The following is an 18,542-nucleotide window of genomic DNA, read 5'->3' as shown; positions in this document are numbered from 1 at the left end:
CCACTAGCTGTGGAGAGTGAGAGGGAGGAGCAGAATGAAGGAGGCTTCGGGAAGGGATGCTGTGGGAAGCTGGGAAGAACAGTGACTGCTAAAGATGTCCCGGCAACACCAAAGACTCAGCCAGGGCTGCAGACCAGGATTCTGTAACTGAACCTATCAGCGAGGCTGCACGATCCCCTCTAACATTGCTCGGCAGGCCTGCCGGAGGGAACCAGGGATGGGCTCATCCAGAACAGGCAGCAATCAACCAAAGCAAAGGGAGTGCGGGAGGTGGTGAGAGTGTCTTTCAAGTGACTGCTGGTGGCATCTGCACCGGGGACAGGAAGTCAAAGGAGCGCTGAGAACCTGACAGGACAGAGAAGGCTGATGAGATTGAAAACGGGTTTGATGGGAAGGAAGGAGTGTGGAGATTGGGGTTGTGAGCGGAGAGCGCAGTCTCAGAGTTCAAGATGTCAAGGGTTGGACCCTCCTGTGGAATATGTCCCAGGATGTGGCTTTGCTGTGGTAGCACAGAGGGACAATCACTGCAGTGGGGAGGGGAGGCTAGACTATCTTCATCTCGGGGCCTGAAGGCAGTCCAGGAGAACGGTAGGGATCCAAATGCTGGGCACAGTTCCTATTCTGCCCAGATTCAAATCATTTTAAAAACTCAGAAGCATGAAATCATTAATAAAATGAAAGCATTAATATCACTGATCATCACTGATTGAATCCTTGATAAAATCTTTTTGGTTGAAAAATGTCATGTCACTATTACGTCTGCATGTTGACAGAGACCTCCTCAATGGCATCTAACAAAGTGACCGCAGAATCACAACTGAGTGGGGCCACTCTCATCCACAGGTTAGGGTGCCCCCGCTTTAGGTCTCTGCTTAGCCAGCAAGTCGGATCGGGGAAGCTGAGCACTAAGCCAAACCTCCTCTTTGATCTGAAGGCATCTGTACCTCACACCCAAGGGGAAGGCCAGACCCTGTTCTTGCTATAAATGCCTACTGCTGGCTCTGAAAAAAGGATTTGAAGGACAAAGTAGACACCAGGAGAACCAGCCACACCACCCACTTCCCCCACAAAGATGTTTATCTTAAAAGAAGCCTGTGTTGCAAGCCTAGGCCCTGAGTAGCAATGCTGCTTGGCTTTAAAATTTACTAGAGTTCGTCTGCAGCAGATGAAATACCATATGCTTTTGCAAGAGGCTGTTACTCTCTGGGGATTGGACTGGTAGTTTTATTTTTCTCTTTCTTCTCATCCTTGTCCTTGTCTTCCTCCTTCTTCTCCTCTGTTACTCTCTGGGGGTTGGACTAGTAGTTTTATTCTCCTCCTCCTCCTCTTCCTTCTTTTTTTGGTCCCATAATCGTTTCTCAAATTATAACCCATGTGAAAGCCAGATATGTAAAATAGGGAGAAGGAGAGATTCCCTGATTAGGGCCAGGGTGAGGGATCCAGAGCCTAGCTCATCCAACCCTCTTTTTCTCCACCTCCAACTCCCTACCCTAGCCACATGAGATAATTTCTTAAGGGGTTCTTGCAACAGGTGGGGAAAAAAAACCCACTGGATTTCATTTACTTCTAGCACTATCATTTTATTAGTCAATTATTCCGTGAAGACAAGATGCCAATAGGTTCAGCAAAATGGAAATATCTGGAATATGAAGATATACATCTTGATCGTGCCCCTAGTTCTTGGTCTATTTCGAAAAACAACAGGTGGAGAATCACAACAGGACAACAGATTCAAATCAGGCCCACACGGTGGTGGAGCTAACGGCTCTCGGGGTAGCTGCCCAGGTCACAATGATTCCCCTTCTGTAGAAACACACAGCCTCCGCATACACAGTGATGGGCCCTAGGTCTGGGCTGGTATGACATCACCTCCTCCAATGGCCACAGCTGATTGGTCCAGTTGAGTTGACTGTTCAAGTCCAACCAACCTCTGGAATTTTTTATCTGGCCTCCAGGAATAGAATCAGTCTCCTTCTCCCCACCCATCTTTCTTTGACAAAGTTGTAAGATATAAAACTTAGATGTTGCCATAGACCGTGATCCCCACCTGAGAGAGAAAAGCCATATAGAGTGAAAGGGAATAAAGCCACCCACAGAAAGAACCAGAGAGAAGTGGCAAAAAACAGAGGGAGGGAGCCTCCAGTGTTTGAGTTCTTGATTTTCATTGGGACTCTGCTCCATTCTTGCCTTTCCATGGTTTAATTTTTCAGCCTTTCCTTGGATTCCATGAGTCAGTAAATTCCACTTTCTATTTCTGCTAGCTCAAGTTGGGTTCTTGGCACTTGCAATCAAACTAATAAAAAAAGCAAGACAATCAAATACACCATGTCAGTGACAGAACTAATCTTGGTCCAGATTTAACATCTCTAACTTGTTCTGAGGAAGCTGGAAAGATACCTGTGTAATCCAGAAGTCTAGAAAGACAGGCTTTTTGTGTCAGTCCTTTGAGTCGGGCATCAGGGGGAAGAAAAGTAGATGCAGCAACACTCCTCAGCTGTCTGAGCAGGATTTTGGCTTGGTGAGACCGAACGGCTGTAAAGCTGTGTCAGCAGCGGTAGCACCAAAGAGTGGCTGGTGTGGGCGGCCCTTAGCAACCCCATAATCTCCATCAGCTCCCTCGAAGACACTCCAAATAGCCCTACAATATAAGTTAAAACTCTTCCAAGTAGAGACAGTTCTGTTCACCATCTTCACTCATATAGGAATCTTGACCTTGAGACCACTCCTGTGCCAACTGTAACTTTCTTTCCTGTTTTTCTTTGGGACCTGCCCCTCCTTCCAAACAAGTTTGCAAACCCAGCCTCTCCTCTCTGTCTCCTCTAAGCCTCAAGGTCGAAGAGACTTCCTGCAGGGGACTTGTTTGGTTAGAGTTGCAAAAGGCACTGACTGGGCTTTACCAGGAAAGTCTGTGATTTACTGTTCCTCGTGTAGAAGCATCCAAAAGTGAGCTCTGTGGCTCCCTGCTGGGAAGCAAGAAAGGCAAACAAAAAAAAAGCAGCAGGGCTTTGGTGGTGGGCTAGAGTTCAGGAGGAGATCTGACTGGCTCAGGAAGGAAATCAGCTTCACAGTGAAACCAGATTCCTGTGTGGAACTGAGACCCTCCAACTACAGAAGATGAGGGGGTGGGGAGACCCTGCTGAGAAACTGGGGGGAAGGCAGGTTTGGAAACCTTGAGTTCTTCTTGGCCTGAATTCTGCCAGGAAGAGAACATAATATGGTGTATCTTTTCTGTTAACTCTTTCAGGCCTTTACTGAGCCAGGAAAGGCTACTTATTCATTGAACCTGGTGGCTAATTAGGTAAAAATAAAGATCACAAGTAAAAATACCATTAAATTTCTTCTTCCCATATAGGCAGCGCTCTTCATATTAGAGTTCAGCCTGGTGGTCAAAGGATAATATTCCACAAGGTGAAAAACCGAAGATTTTCTTTTTAAAAAAAAAAATTTTTTTATTAGTTTTATTTTTGAGAGGCAGAGAGAGACACAGCGTGAGTTGGGGAGGGGCAGAGAGACAGGGAGACACAGAATCTGAAGCAGGCTCCAGGCTCTGAGCTGTCAACACAGAGCCCGATGCAGGGCCTGAACTCATGAGCCACGAGATCATGACCTGAGCTGAACCTGGACGCTCAACCAACTGAGCCACCCAGGCGCCCCAAAAACCAAAGATTTTCTGAAAGATTTCATCTCCTAACCTTATCTTTTTAAAAAAATGTTTATTGGGGTGCCTGGGTGGCACAGTCGGTAAGCGCCCGACTTCAGCCAGGTCACGATCTCGCGGTCCGTGAGTTCGAGCCCCGCGTCGGGCTCTGGGCTGATGGCTCAGAGCCTGGAGCCTGTTTCTGATTCTGTGTCTCCCTCTCTCTCTGCCCCTCCCCCGTTCATGCTCTGTCTCTCTCTGTCCCAAAAATAAATAAACGTTGAAAAAAAAAATTAAAAAAAATGTTATTTATTTTTAAGAGGGAGAGAGAAAGAGAGCACACATACTCAAACGAAGAAGGGGCAGAGAGAAAAGTAGACAGAGGATCCAAAGCTGGCTCTGCACTGACAGCAGAGAGCCTGATTCAGGGCTTTATCCCACAGACCACGAGATCACAACCTGAGCTAAAGTCAGACACTCAAAAGACTGAGCCACCCAGGTGCCCCTCCTAACCTTATTTTAAAATTTCCACTAGTTGCAAGTTCCACAAACACTTTGTTCCTTCAGTACAAGTTATAAAGTAAGTGCTCAATAAATGAATGTGAATGAATGAATGAATGGGACATCACTATATAAGTCTACAAGTGTCGCCTATCCTAGAAACAGGTCATGGAGCGACTCTTAGAGCCTTTGGGATTGGTTCCCTATTCCCTTACCATCCCTGACCATTGAAGGTCATGTTCATTACCACTTAAATGGGGCCTGGTTGGGGGTTAACATACAAGGAAATATATTCAGTAAAGTGTCATTTTGAGACTCTGGTCCCTGCAGCCTACACAAGGCCAGTAATGGCCAGTGAAGCATTTGCGGTGCTCCCCAGTCTCTCTGAAGTGCCTAGGGGAGTGGTACTTGGCAAACAGCACCCTATCACTGCTCCACACGCCTGGCCAGCCCTTCACTCACCATGAGGAACAGAAAGCTGCCTGATAGCTTGCTGCCTGGGAGCATCTGTTTAGCTGGCATTGACTCCTGTGGGAACAAAGCCAATGAGCCTGGGTGAGGAGAGGAGAAATCAGTCAAGATTAGAAGAAGGAGGGGGAGGAGGAGGAGGAGGAGGAGGAAGAGGTGGTGGTGGTTGGGGAGCGCAGTGCTTTGTTACACTGAAGACTTAACAGGCCTTTTAATTTCTACATCAAAGCACAGAGGAATTCATTGTGGAAATGTCTGGAAGCCTCTGGTTGGCCCCATGTTGCAAACCCTACTTCATGGAAGCGTGGGGCAGAGGGGTGAGGTTTGCTGCAGCGTTCCACGCTTTCTACGTCCCCCTTAGGGGACGACACCAGACAAAGGCTCTTCTTGAATTTCTCAGGGACCACCATGTGGATGAATTTCTATGTGGGAATACAAATGTCTACTATTCTACCTGGAGGGAAACTAGTAAGGAAAGTCTTCCAGGTCACACGTTTTAAAAATGAAGGCTCAGACAAGTCACTTCCAGCTGACCAACCCTTTAATAAATCATTCCCCATAACTTTCAGCCCCTCAGGCCATTTACACAACAGCCAGGCTCAGGTTCGCTCTGCCTGACAAATAAGATTTCTACAACACCACAGTTTCCCCGGGTTTGATACTCTGAATATTTACTTTATTTTCACTGACCTATGAGCTCCACTAAGGAACAGACTCGATGTTATTTGACTTCTATTTCCAGAGCCTGGCAAGGTGTCTGGTAAACACAGCAATTCAGTGAATGTCTGTTGAGTGAGTGCTTCCATGCATGTTTTTACCATGCAGGGAAAAAAGTCTGGTCTCAGCGAGCAGGTAGGTTGGTAAATAGTTGGTGCTTTTCAGGATAACATTAAGTAGAAGCTAGCCCTATGATCTCCCATGAACACTGCCCCTTTTAGGATGCTTACCACATTAAGCATCCCATTACGGTTTTTTTCAGTACACCTACAAATTACTCCCTGTAACTTCCTTGGAAGCAAGAACCAGGTGTTCCTGCTTCAATTATTTCATCCATCCCTTTGCCCGGTAAATGAACCAGACAACTAAATGAGTGAATGTTTATTAGCCAAACCATATTAGAGCCTCAGGTCTATCAAAATCTTCCAACACAATCACTGAAGTCTTTTTAGAAGTAAGTTCAGCCGCCCGAAAAACACTTGCAGAAACGAATGCTGGCACATCAGCCAAAGACAGCGCTCGTATGACGACATCAACACCAAGTAGCAGAGGGAAAAAACAGCTTTAAGGCACATGCAGAATGGGAAAAATGTGAACCATGGAAAGCCTGGCCGGGCCCAGAACACAGGAGACAGGGGATGACAGCCAGGGTAGGCTACAGAATATGGCAGCAGCCAAAATTTGTGGATAATTCACAATGCAGATTAACCGTGTCAATGAAAGGAACTGCATTCACAGCACTGACATAGATCAAGTCTGTGGGTAATTTGTCAGGTGTGTTGAAGCCAGGGATTTGTCCAGGGAATGTGGAAGAAAGTGGTCAGGCATGGTGGCAAATGGACTGAGAACAGAGGCCAACAATGCGTGGAGGGAAGCCTTGATTCAGAAGGCAGGGTTTTTCTCTGCAGCAGGATTCCCTTATAATTAACCAATTAAGGCCAAAGCTTCATTTCCTGTGGCAGTTTTCTCTGCCACACAGAATGAGGTCACAGCCCTAACCACACAGATCTATAGAGCATCTGGGTGATGAAGAATGGCTTCAGATATGCTTGGATCATTCCCCGGAGATGATTGGACACATGTGTGGTATTCTTAGCCTCAGTAGGAAGAGTTTCCCAGAGGAATCAAAGTGTATTCTGACACCAGCTTTTAAGTCCTTATTTACATCCTTATCACATGACTCTAACAAAAGAGATAGAATATTACTGGATCTATTAAGCAACCCTAGAAGCTGCAATAGATCAATCAGGCCTCCATCAACTCTGAAATAACCAATTGTAGCATTATTCTGTACCACTAAATGTGATTCTCTATGTGAAAAGAATTATTTTTAACATTTATTTTTGAAAGAGAGAGACAGAGCATGAGTGGGAGAAGAGGAGAGAGAGAGGGAGACACAGCAGGCTCCAGGCTCTGAGCTGTCAGCACAGAGCCCTATGCGGGGCTCGAACCCACAAACTGGGAGATCATGACCTGAGACCAAGTCCCGCGCTTAACCGACTGAGCCACTCAGGAGCCCCGAAAAGAATTATTAATATAACTTATTATGTATGTGAAAGAATTATTTACACTCTAAGGAGCCACTGGGATTTAACAAATCACAGTTAGTATTATTTAGATGATGTCAATTTCTGAGAGAAACCATAAGTATTTATTGGCTATCAGAATTCTACAAACAGAAGAATCTACAAATAGAAGGGATGGATTGTACCTAAGTCTGTGAAAGGAGTGGAGGGAAACTGACAGGATGGGCAGAAAAATCAAATATCAGAGAGGGACAAGAGGCATTGCTGCGTTATTCTAGATGAGTTAATCATAAATTTGTGTGTGTTGTTTTGGCCAAGGGACTGTGTTACCACCACAAGCAGAAAACTCTCCCGCTGTCCTTTTTCCTTACGTTTTACAAGAATGGGAGGTCAGAGGATATTTATGGAAGCACACTAAAGCAGGAAAATGCAGCCAAGCCTTTTGCCTCTTCAGTTTACCCGGCTTTTCAGCTGGAAGGTTCAGGGGTAAAAAGGATGAGAAGGCAAAGGCTAGGGCTGACTATGCTGCTTTCCTCCTCCTAATAAGACAGTGGGACCTGATACTGGGGGTGGGGCTGCGGGGGCGGAGTTAAAAAAAAAAAAGCGGGGGAGGCCATGGAAGGACCTAATGAGCTTGTGCCACAATTAGTGGATAAGTCAAATGATAGGAAGCCTGAGACCAGGAGACGCTCAGAGGCCAAGAGTGAGAGAAGAGGAACCCAGAATACCGGTAGCATTCAAAGAGGTGGCTTCCTGGCTTGTGTGTGTTTCATCTCTGAGTGTAGCTTTCTTAATAATCTTTCTTAATAATCCGTTCAGGGAGGGCTGGTGCACAATGAGGAGCCCTGCAGTGCAGGCAGGATGCAAGCCCCGCCCTTCGGGGAAGGTTGTGACATCCCTCAGCCAGAGGAAAATTCCGACTCCCTTGATGAGGTGAGGACAGTATTTCTACAGTTTTCCTCTGTGTCAGGAACAAGGCTGGGGCACAGGGGCCAGGGCTGGTAAGATTCTGAGACAGGTGAGCTGCAGAGCTTCTTAATTAGAAACAGGAATTGAGGAAAGAGCCTACAGTGCAGAGGGAGAAAGGCAATCTCATGCGCAAATTCATGAGAAGGGTAGCCTCTGGGGAAAAGGCCAGGATTGGAGGGGTGGCCAAAGGCACTCAGTCTTGCCTGTAATGTTCATATTTAAAAAGACAATGTATTCACGTGTTAAACTGATCTTTAAAAAGTCTTATATTTAAGAGAGACATAGAGGGAAGTGAGGGAGAGGTAGGAAGAAAGGATGAAAGACACAACTAACAGCCTAGGTTTCCTTGTAAAGGTCTCCCTGGATGCTGGAATAAGGCGACCCACAGGGGTGGGGCTCAGAAGCAATGGAAGACACATGGAGCAAATCACAATGGGGTAGGATCCTAATCCAGAATTCCCTGGGTCACAAAGGGCATGGAAGAAACAACAACAGAATTCTGATATAAAACAGTGAAAAGAAAAAGCACCGCCCCCCCCCCCCCCCCCCCCCGGAGTCCTAGCACATACTGCCTGTCAGATTGGCGGTCCAGTTCCCCACTCTTCTTACACAGTACGGAATGAATTCCCACTTCCCGGAACTGGGCCCAGAAACTCAAGCAACCTCTTTGCTCTTAGGTCCTCTCTGCCAACCATGCCCTCGATTGTGGAGAAACCTACAGCCTGGGAATTGGAAAGAGATATAAACAGGAAGGCGGCACTTCATGTGGACCACCCTGCCCTCTCTCAAACTTTCTACCAATGCAATTCCACCCCACCCCTAACTTGGCCCACCCAGTAAGCTCCTGAAGAATGAGTACTTCTGCCATACATTCAGGGGCTTCCCTCTGAAGGGGGGCTTTCTTGGGGAGAATGCCAGGGAAGGGTGGAGACCACCTCGCTTAAAAGGAGATGACCTCTAAGTTTGTGGTCCTGTCTGCTGGGCTCAGGTGAGCCGCCAGGGAAAGGCATCGCCCAGCGTAGCTGTAGGTAGGGGGCCCTTCTGATTTCTCCGTTAGCCATCTCGTCTGCACCATACCCACTACTTTAGCTCCTTAGGGCTCTGCAGGGGAACTGATCTGGGATCCCCTTGAGGACGGAGGGGGGACGGAGAACCCCTTCTAGAGATTAGGCGGGAGGCGCTGGGGGAGGGAAGCTGGGAGTGGGAGGAGCAGACAGTTACCTCATTGAAGCCCTCCTGTAGGACGTCCAGTAAGTTCCCCCGGGTCAAGCAGGCTAGCATTGTTCCTGGCGGGGGCTCCCGGGCGGGGTCTCCAGGCCAGGCGGCTGCCGCCACCGCCTCCTCCCTCTGCACACAAAGACTCTCCGCTCAGCTCACGGGGACCTCTCCGGAGTCCCGCAGGCCACTTACTGGAAACCTAGACCGGAGCCAAACTAGCGGCTTCCACTGGGCATGCTCGCACCGGGGCCTCTGCCGGAGGGGCCCGGGCGCTGTCGCGGTTCCTATAGAAACAGCTGGGCGCGCAAAGGGTAGAGGGGCGCTGGCTGGCAGCCCCCCGCCCCGCGTGCGTAAGGGGGAGCACCGCGGGCGCGCGCGCGGAGAGGCGCGCGCGGGCGGGCAGGCGCACGCGCGCGCGCGCGCGCACACACACACACACACACACACACACACACACACACACACTACGTACAATACACACACAACAGGCTGGGGGCGGGCGTGTGTGCCTACGCTGCAGACACACACCAGGCCTCCAGGCGGGCGTGCCGGTGTGTGCGCGCCCTGCGAGCATACACACACGTGAGCGCACACACATACACTCGTTGACACACCAGCAGGCGTGCCGGCGTGTGCATGTGCTTGCAATCACACACTAGCATACCACCAGGTCTGCAGGCAGGCGTGCTGGAGTGAGCGCGCGGACACACACAGACACACACACACACACACACACACACACACACACACTCTTTCTGCTGATTTAAGGCCAAGTGCCCCACCACAAGATGGGTGGGGAGGGGAGTGAATCAGGATTTTTTTCCCCCAGACTAGCTAAAAACAGCAACCTTTTTCCACAAGGGGCCTGGGCAGTGAGGTTAGGCTATAGAAGGGGAAGCAGAAGGGACAGAAAAAAAAAAGTGAGATAAACCAGCCAGAAGGAGAGGGGAAAAAAGAGGATAGAGAGAACTTTAGTTACTGATGGTATCAGCAAACATTTAATAGAAGTAGTACTTAACAAATCACACAGGATCACAACAGAAACATCGACGGAAAACCAAGTATCACTAAGGCTATGCTCCAAAAAGCCTCTCTTTTTTTCTTTTAAAAATAGCCGCTAAAAGGTAAAGCCCATATCTTTAGTGAGCTTTAAATGAATTAAATGGATTTTAATTAAAATAAACACTACAAAAATGTCCTGGAGCTTTTGAAAGAGTTAGGTAAAAACTTGCTCAAATGAAACAGAGAGCTATTCCCCTCTGTTGCTAGTTATTCAAGTCACAGCCTTGATTATTTATTTTTAGGAATACCAGTCATTTTGTACTCTTCAGCGCACATTCTTGTTTCTATAGGAAAACAGGAAGCTGAAAGAACACCCCATATTATGTTACACCTCGTGATCCCAGATGGAGGGGAAGGATTTACAGAATGTTAAGGCTCAGAAAAGGTCAGGGCCTTGCCCCGGGACACAGCTGGTCAGCGACAAACACAGTTTGAGGAGCTAGGCTCTACCCTCATGCTTTTGCAGAAGGCCCACATTCCTTCCCCAAATTCCCATTGGTACCTTAGCAAGAAAAGTCAGTAATGGCTCTTTTCAACCTAAGACTTCCTCCTCCTCAGGTCACTAGAGAAAAAGAAAATCTGTACCCCAAACATCCTGAATCATTTTGCCTGAATGTCTGAAGCTACTAAACACAAAGATACTTCTGAGAAAGACACACTTCTTCTAGGATGGCAGCAAGCAGGAAGCAGAAGGCCAGCAGAGGTGTTAAGTGGGTGCTGCTGATTGAATGAATGCTGTGTGTTCAGTTCTGCAAAGGCTGGGGAAAAGCCATGACTCCAAATCAAACTGCACCTGATCAGCCCAAAAGTCAGAAGACCACCGTCCTTCATAACTAGCTGGGGAATTTAACCACCAAAAATTCCCCTTGCCATGACCACAGCTCACGGTGTAATATCATCAGGTGAGTGACTAACCCATATTACTGCAACAAGGCCCCTTTAAAAGAGAAGCATGAAACTTCCAACAACGTAAAATTGTAGGCAACACATCTATGTGCATAGTGATGCAAAACCAAAACACTCAGTCAGTAGATCCCTAAATAGATTCTGACAGCCCATCATGCTTTTACACAGTCGAATATGTTGAGACTTCAGAGGGAGGCCCTGTGGATAGTTATATACCAAAAGGTCCCTGTTTCTCAAAGAACAAGTCCTTTTTCAAAGTAGGACCTGTGAGCTCAATATTCCTGGGAAAAGACTCATTAGATCCCTGGATTTTAAAGCTAAAAAGATGAAGTTTCATTTGACTCTCATGAAGGAATGAAGCCTAGGGGAGTTATTTACAGTCACTTAGCAAATCAGCATGGGCGCTAAGATCTGAACCCAAATGCCTCTGATGCTCAGCCCTGTGCTATTTGCCCTGCACCCCCCAGTACACTGGAGGAATTAGAGGGAACTGTGGTGAATAGATACAAGATTTATTACAGGGCACTCGGTCCACAGTTACACTCTTCCCTAGAAGTCTGTAATTATGTCAACCACATACTCTACAGTAGTCACGTGCAATGTGATGGTGGGAATGTTCTATATCTGTGACATCCAATCCAGTGGCCAGTGGACACTGGCTACATGTGTTTATTGAGCACTTAAAATGTGTCTGTTGTGGGGCGCCTGGGTGGTCTAGTCGGTTGAGCATCTGACTCGGGCTCAGGTCATGATCTCACGGTTCGTGATTTCAAGCCCCACATCAGGGCTGGATGCCGTCAGCACAGAACCAGCTCTGGATCCTCTGTCCCCCTGTCTCTCTGACCCTCCTCTGCTAGTACTCTCCCTCTCTCTCTCTCTCTCTCTCTCTCTCTCTCTCTCTCAACCAAACATTAAAAAAAACCGTGGCTATTGCAAATGTGGAACTAAAATTTCAATAGCATTTAATTTTAATTCATTTAAATTTAGATAGTACCATTTCAAAATATTCTGTGTTTTCCCCCACACAACTAATGAGATGTTCCAAAAATTATATTTGCACAAATAGTCTGCCTCTCATGCTTGGAAAAAGCACAAAATTCCTGTTAGAGCATAATCTCAAGGTTTTTTTGCTCAGAAGATGTGCTCACCTTATTTATCATGGTCTACCTAACCAAATAGCCCAGGTGAAGAACTGAGCTTGTTCTAAGCAGCACTCACAATTACTATTCCTTCCATCTTCCCCATCTCACTCTGCTGTGATATCAACATAAGAGCTGAGAGAGTAAGTGGGTTAGCTAAACGAACCAGGAATAACTAGGCCAGTGATCTGCATCTCATAGTGCTGGAGTGTGGGGAAAACTGCAAGCCAGTCCAGGTAGCTGGAACCACTCCCACCACTGCTGGCTTGTCATTCTCTCTGCCTGGGAGGAGAGGCAAAGGGTCCAAGCAAGCTGCTTTCTGCATATCTCTGCCATGCTGCCTGATTTCTGAAATTATACCAGACCTCTTCAGTCCTATATGACTTTAACAGTAATGGCAGAGACTTACGTCACCAACTAAAAGCTACACAAATATCTATCTACAACAATAATAATAGCAAAATTGAACTTTTATTATGTGCCAAGTCCAATACTAAGTGCTTACATATGTTAGCACAGTTGATGGTCACAATTACCATAAACAGTAGGAATTGTTTATTAACCCCATTTTATAGATGAAGAAAGAAAGGTCTAGAGGATAAGTAATTTGCTCCAGATCCTATTGCTGCTAAGTGGTGAAACCAAAGTCTGGCTTAATCATTATGCAATACTTTTATATGATGCTTTCCACACAAAAGGTATTCAGTAAATGTCGGGGCACCTGCATGGCTCAGTGGATTAAGCAACTGACTCTTGATCTCAGCTCAGGTCATGATCTCATGGTTTGTGGGATTGAGCCCTGCATCAGGCTCTGCATTGACAGCATGGAACTGGCTTGGGTTTCTCTCTCTCTCTCTCTCTCTCTCTCTCTCTCTCTCTCTCAAAATAAATAAATAAACTTTAAAGAAAAAAGGTACTCAGTAAATGTGTTTAGTTGGATGAATGAATGAATGAATGAGTGGAGGAAACACTGGCAAACTCATTCATCACTTATATTAATACAGATAATAACATGTTAGCCTAAGTAAGACTTTGAGCTTTAAACAGAACTGTCATTTGGTAAAAATACTGACTGTGACTTCTGCCTATGTAGAAGTAAAATGTGTGAAATTCATACCTATGTAAATTTAATACATCTATTGTAGGCAATCATTAATGACTATAAAGAAGCAGAATGGCGGCCTGAATAAACAAATAATTAAAATTGTCAATGGAAATATTTTAAATGACCCTGAAATAATTTCTTAATCTTTTTCTGTTTTCATACATTAGCGAGTTTCTTGGCAGTGATGTATGTTTACAATTTCTACTGCATTTATCTTCAGAGACATCAGCATAAATGTACACAAAAGGGCTCACATCTACCGGCAAAGGCTACAAACGTGTCCTGGCTCCTAAACTGCTCTCTTTGTCTCCAGGCTTTTCTGCTAGTCTACACCCCTTAATCTTCCTTAGACAATGCATTCATCTTGCTGCTCAAATGCTCAAATGTTTTCAAATAATCCCTTTTCCCATCAGATATAAATTCCTCGTGCCCTGCTCTTACGGCTGTCCCCCAAATTGCCTATGCTCAGGTTGGCAGGCTCCTCACTGTCTCCCACATTTCCAAGGCCCATTTTTGCCTCCCATGCCTTCATGACTGTCCTGTCTAGAATGTCCCACGCTTCTGCTACTCAAATCCTTATTATGCCTACCTCAAGTTCTGCTTCCTCATGAAACTCCTGTGGCTACTTTTGGTTTTTCTTAATCAGGGTGGATCTGATTTTAATCAGTCTGGGACCCCCACGCCCCAGATAACCCATGGTTCATTCTTCAGGTTTCTGTTCAAATATCACTTTATCTCTCTGGCCTTCTCTGACCACTCTATTTAAAATGACAACACTCCCTCACCCAGGCACTCCCAAACTTCTTTTGCCTGGTTTATTTTTCTTTTTCTTCCTAGTATTCATCACTGTCCTCTATAGTCTATATTTATTTGCTCATTTGCTTATTGTCAGTCTCTCCCTGCCCAGAATATAAGGTCCATGAAAGCAGGGAATTTTGTTATGTTTTGTTACTGGTTTATCTCTAGAACCCAAAATATTTCCCAGCACAGAAGTAGATGCTCAATAAATCAAGATTCCTCTTTTTATAATCCAAAGGTCATGGGTGCCTGGGTGGCTCAGTCAGTTGAGTGTCCAACTTCGGCTCTGGTCATGATGTCATGGTTCGTGTATTTGAGCCCCACGTGGGGATCACTGTTGTCACTGTGGAGCCCACGTTAGATCCTCTGTCCCTCTCTCTAACTGCCCCTACCCCACTCACACTCTCTCTCTCAAAAATAAATAAGCATTTTTTAAAAGTCTATATAATTCAAAAGTCATCATGATGAGAACAAAAGAAAGAAAATTTAACTAAATAAATCTTACAACTTGCAGCCCACTGATAAATATCTGAGGCATGCAGAGCATGACATTCATCAAGGAACTGATGGCTGCCTTAATGTTGATATTTTATTAGAGACTAAAAGCAACTTCATCTTAACAACAGCCAGATCTCCAAGGTCCTGTAGTCCCTGCTTTCAGCATACAGAAATTCCTTGGAAACTATGCTATCTATACTCCCCCCTGCTCCCTCCACAAACTTAAAAATATATAACCTGTCGCACCTCACAATTACGGGGCAGCTCTTTCTGCTCAAGGGTCCTCTCGCTGTGCTATAACAAAAACACATTTTTGGCACCAAAAATGTCTCAAGAATTCTTTCTTAACCGTTGCTCTCGGACCCAGACTTCAAATCACATTAATAGCATGTTCTATATTATAGCACTTAGCACTTAATTATAATTTAGAAGTGTGAATTAGGGTGCCTGGGTGGCTCAGTCCATTAAGCATGAAGCCCCACTCTGGGCTCGTACTCTTTCTCTGTCCCTCTCTCTGCACCTCATGGGATTCTCTCTCTCTCTCTGCCTCTTGCTCACTTGAGCTCTCTATCAAAAATAAATAAATAAATTTATAAATTTATTAAAAAAAAAAAGAAGTGTGAATCTTTGTCTCTTTCAGTGTATTTCCAAGACAAATATAAATAATTCCTGGGGGGCGCCTGGGTGGCGCAGTCGGTTAAGCGTCCCACTTCAGCCAGGTCACGGTCTCGCGGTCCGTGAGTTCGAGCCCCGCCCGCCCGCGTCGGGCTCTGGGCTGATGGCTCAGAGCCTGGAGCCTGTTTCCGATTCTGTGTCTCCCTCTCTCTCTGCCCCTCCCCCGTTCATGCTCTGTCTCTCTCTGTCCCAAAAATAAATAAACGTTGAAAAAAAAAATAATTCCTGGTATCCTCCTATATTTTCTTCTCCTTCATCAATGCATTTTTTTCATTAAACAGTCACTAGATATATGTTGAGGATCTGTTATATGTCATTATATGCCACGTTCTATTCTTTTAGACAAAAATTCAGGAACTCACAGTTAAACATAAATACATGAATACACATAGAGGCAAGAAACAAGACTGAAAAAAAGAATAGTAAAAGGACGACTACTAAAACTGAGAATCCAATATTAGTATGTGGGGACAGAGTGTACAGGGTGAGTGTGACAGACTGAGTGGGTAGAAAAAGGAAAAAAAGAGACAGAATGGTAAGAGACGAGTAGGATGTTGCCAAAGTAATCACCAGATGCTAGTGCTTAATATAAACTGTACTTAAGCAGACATGCAAATCTATTCTACATGAGTTTTTTAAATTCATGTTTCAAAAGTTATCTGCTAGTAATCCTGTGGGTAAAAATTAGATTAAGACTAGCGACATCTGGTGGATATTTTGAAAGTAATCCTTGAATTTCTCTACTGTGTAAACACTACAACAAGCCCCCATACCTCTGGACTGACATTCATAATATGTTAGGGTTCATAACTATGATGAAATCATCTTTCTTCAGAACCTAAGATCTCATTGCAAGAGGTAGCCAGATTTCTACCAAGAAGCCTTCTATCTCTCAGCTTTCTGGAGGATGTATATATAATTTGACACCAGGATTCTTCCTTTAAAAGGTAACTTATTACTTAAAATGTTCACATTCTTTGAGGTAGGGATTCTACTTCTGGGACTCAACCCTAAGGAAAAGAAGTCTTAAATGAGGAAATCAATTCATTATTTACAATGGGTGAGGAGAACCCAGAAGTCCAACAAACAGAAAAATGGTCAAGAAAATTAGAATCATTATAATGTTTACCAAACATTTGAAGACCTACTAAAACAAATATTTTAACAATTTCTTATTAACAAACATTAAGTTAAAAAAAGCAAAAGTCAAAAAGTGTGTGCATAATTTAATCTTAAATATGTAAGTAATATACATATAAAAAGGCTAGAAGAAATTTCTACATTCTAAAATATTAACATTGAGGGCTTCTGGATGGAAGCATTATTGTTTTTTTTTTTAAATCATGGTTTGCAATATTTCTTAAATGCTCTATAATTGTCATGAATTATTTCTATAACAAACATTTAAATCTTTTAAACAATGCATATATTCTAATTGCTATAATTTTCAATAAAATCTTCCTGATTTTATTAGTAATGAATCAAGGGAGCTAGAATTTCCACAAGAAGGGGTAGCAAGAGAAGAAAGCAAATATATGACAATTTTGTTCCAGGATCTGAGTCCTGATGGAGAAACCCCAGTTGTAGAACTGCACTAAAATTCCATTAATGTCATCACACTCCTTTCAACAGTACACCAGAAACTTACAGAGGGCTCTGTGGGCAGCAGGGAGTTACAGAGTCTCCTAACCACTTGAGTCCCCATCTTCAGAGTGCCTAGAAAAGCCGGATCAGGGCCACCTTAAAATAGGAAGAGGGAGAATGTGCAAAAATACAGAACAGGAAAAAAACATTCCAAAGATAAACCAATCTATTAGGGTCAGGCTCCTGCTCCAAATCTACCAACATATACCATCTAGAAGTTTCAGAAATAGTACCCTGGTTAGTAAGAAATCCAGCCAAAGATACTGTAATCACAACAGGGCTATCCCAAGGGCATTTTAAAAACTACCCACTTAGGCTTAATAGTAATAAAGAGCAATGCTTCCCTATCAGTCAAGCAAGGATGCATTTTCCCTCCTCCCCATGTTTATCAGTCAACGATCATAGGAAGGATTCTGAAGACAATCAGGACAAACACTGGGAGCTCAGCTTCTGCCATGCACTTCTATTCACCCTCAGGAATTCCGTTTTAACGTAGAAAGGCCGCATTTATATTTTAAGGCAGAAATGTTTTACGTAGTACTTTAAGTTTACAAAGTCTTATCACCTACATTGTCACATTTGACCGTCATGGTAAGTTACCGTTGGATATAAAGTTCACTTTATTGCCCCCCAGTTAATAGTAGCAGGCTAGGGAGTTGCTCTGCCAATTAGTGATGAAGTTTTCTAGTCACTTCTTCTGAATCCACTTGCACTAGGTCCGTGCCAGAGAACAGGGTGGGAAAATGATGATACTGATGATAATGGCAGCCGATATTTGATTACATACTGTGTACTGTTCCAAGTGCTTTTTAACTACAAACATTCTACATAGTTGGTACTATTATTTAACAACTCTCTCGTGCTGTGATTCCATTCTCAGTACTGTGTCAGTCTTAAGGAATCATCCCTCTCGGGGATAAACTGAAGGGCATTGGTATTTGGGCAGGATGGGGTACAGACTGAAAGGGGATTTGCATTACTACTCGGGTCTCCAAGCTCTGAAAGTCTGAATCAGGTACGGCATCCTAAGAACCTGTAAGGCTTAGAGCGGTTCAGAACCTGAAACTTCCGCCTCCTTCTCCTCAACGCCCCCCCCCCCACCCTCCCCCAGGCTCCTCCATCTCACGCCTCCGTGTGTCCCCATTTCTGATCTGGAAGCTCAACCAGTGGTAATTCTATTTCCCAGGCACCTCCCACCTTTTACCACCTACCTCTTAACTCATCGGTCCGTCTGGTTCAACATCTCTGTCCCCAGCCCTTCTGAGCACGGCCTGCTGCAGCCGCAGGGCCGCCGCCGCCGCGTTCCCGCTGCCATGGTGACGCGGAGGCCGGGCCCGACCTGGCCCCGCCCACCACCGGCCAGCGCGAGCCAGCCCCAGCTTACCTGGGCCCCGCCCCCTGCCTGTCCGGCCCCGCCTCCTAACGTCCCCGACCACAACCCCCGGCGGGTCTTGACCCCGCCCCCTGCCTTCCGGACCAGCCTCCTGCGGCCCGAGCCAGCTCCGCCTCCTGACTGCCAGGATCCCGCCCAGGGAGCGCCCCTCTTCCGCAGATGAGAGCCCGCCTCCTGGGCGTGCAAACCTCATCTCAGCTCCGGCTCAGCCAAGGCCTGTGGAGTAGGGCGCGAAGGGTCTGGATTTCCCCGCCGCCCTTAGGCTAAGCGAGACCTGCTGCACTTA

The 18,542-nt window shown here is 45.5% G+C and overlaps 1 protein-coding gene across 20 annotated transcripts in view; it reads right to left on the bottom strand.

Annotated features, from left to right (window-relative positions):
* The window catches only part of DIXDC1 (DIX domain containing 1), a 73,601-nt gene extending 55,161 nt beyond the window's left edge, over positions 1–18,440 (bottom strand). For 3 of the 20 annotated variants that reach the window (XM_045038284.1, XM_045038286.1, XR_006585918.1), the window contains exons 1-2: positions 9,040–9,401; positions 4,601–4,666 (exon numbers count right to left, since the gene is read on the bottom strand). In XM_045038284.1, coding sequence (XP_044894219.1) covers positions 4,601–4,666; positions 9,040–9,099 — 126 coding nt within the window. In that variant the 5' untranslated portion in view covers positions 9,100–9,401. Of the gene's footprint in view, positions 1–4,600; positions 4,667–9,039; positions 9,480–16,867; positions 16,960–18,074 lie in introns of those variants that run through there. The other 17 variants (XM_045038288.1, XR_006585920.1, XM_045038282.1 and 14 more) reach the window with 14 other exon arrangements.
* Between the last annotated feature and the right edge of the window lie 102 nt (positions 18,441–18,542).

The sequence above is a fragment of the Felis catus genome, chromosome D1, assembly GCF_018350175.1.
Source record: "Felis catus isolate Fca126 chromosome D1, F.catus_Fca126_mat1.0, whole genome shotgun sequence".
Lineage (NCBI taxonomy): Eukaryota > Metazoa > Chordata > Mammalia > Carnivora > Felidae > Felis > Felis catus.
This window is presented reverse-complemented; position numbering and strand designations above follow the sequence as displayed.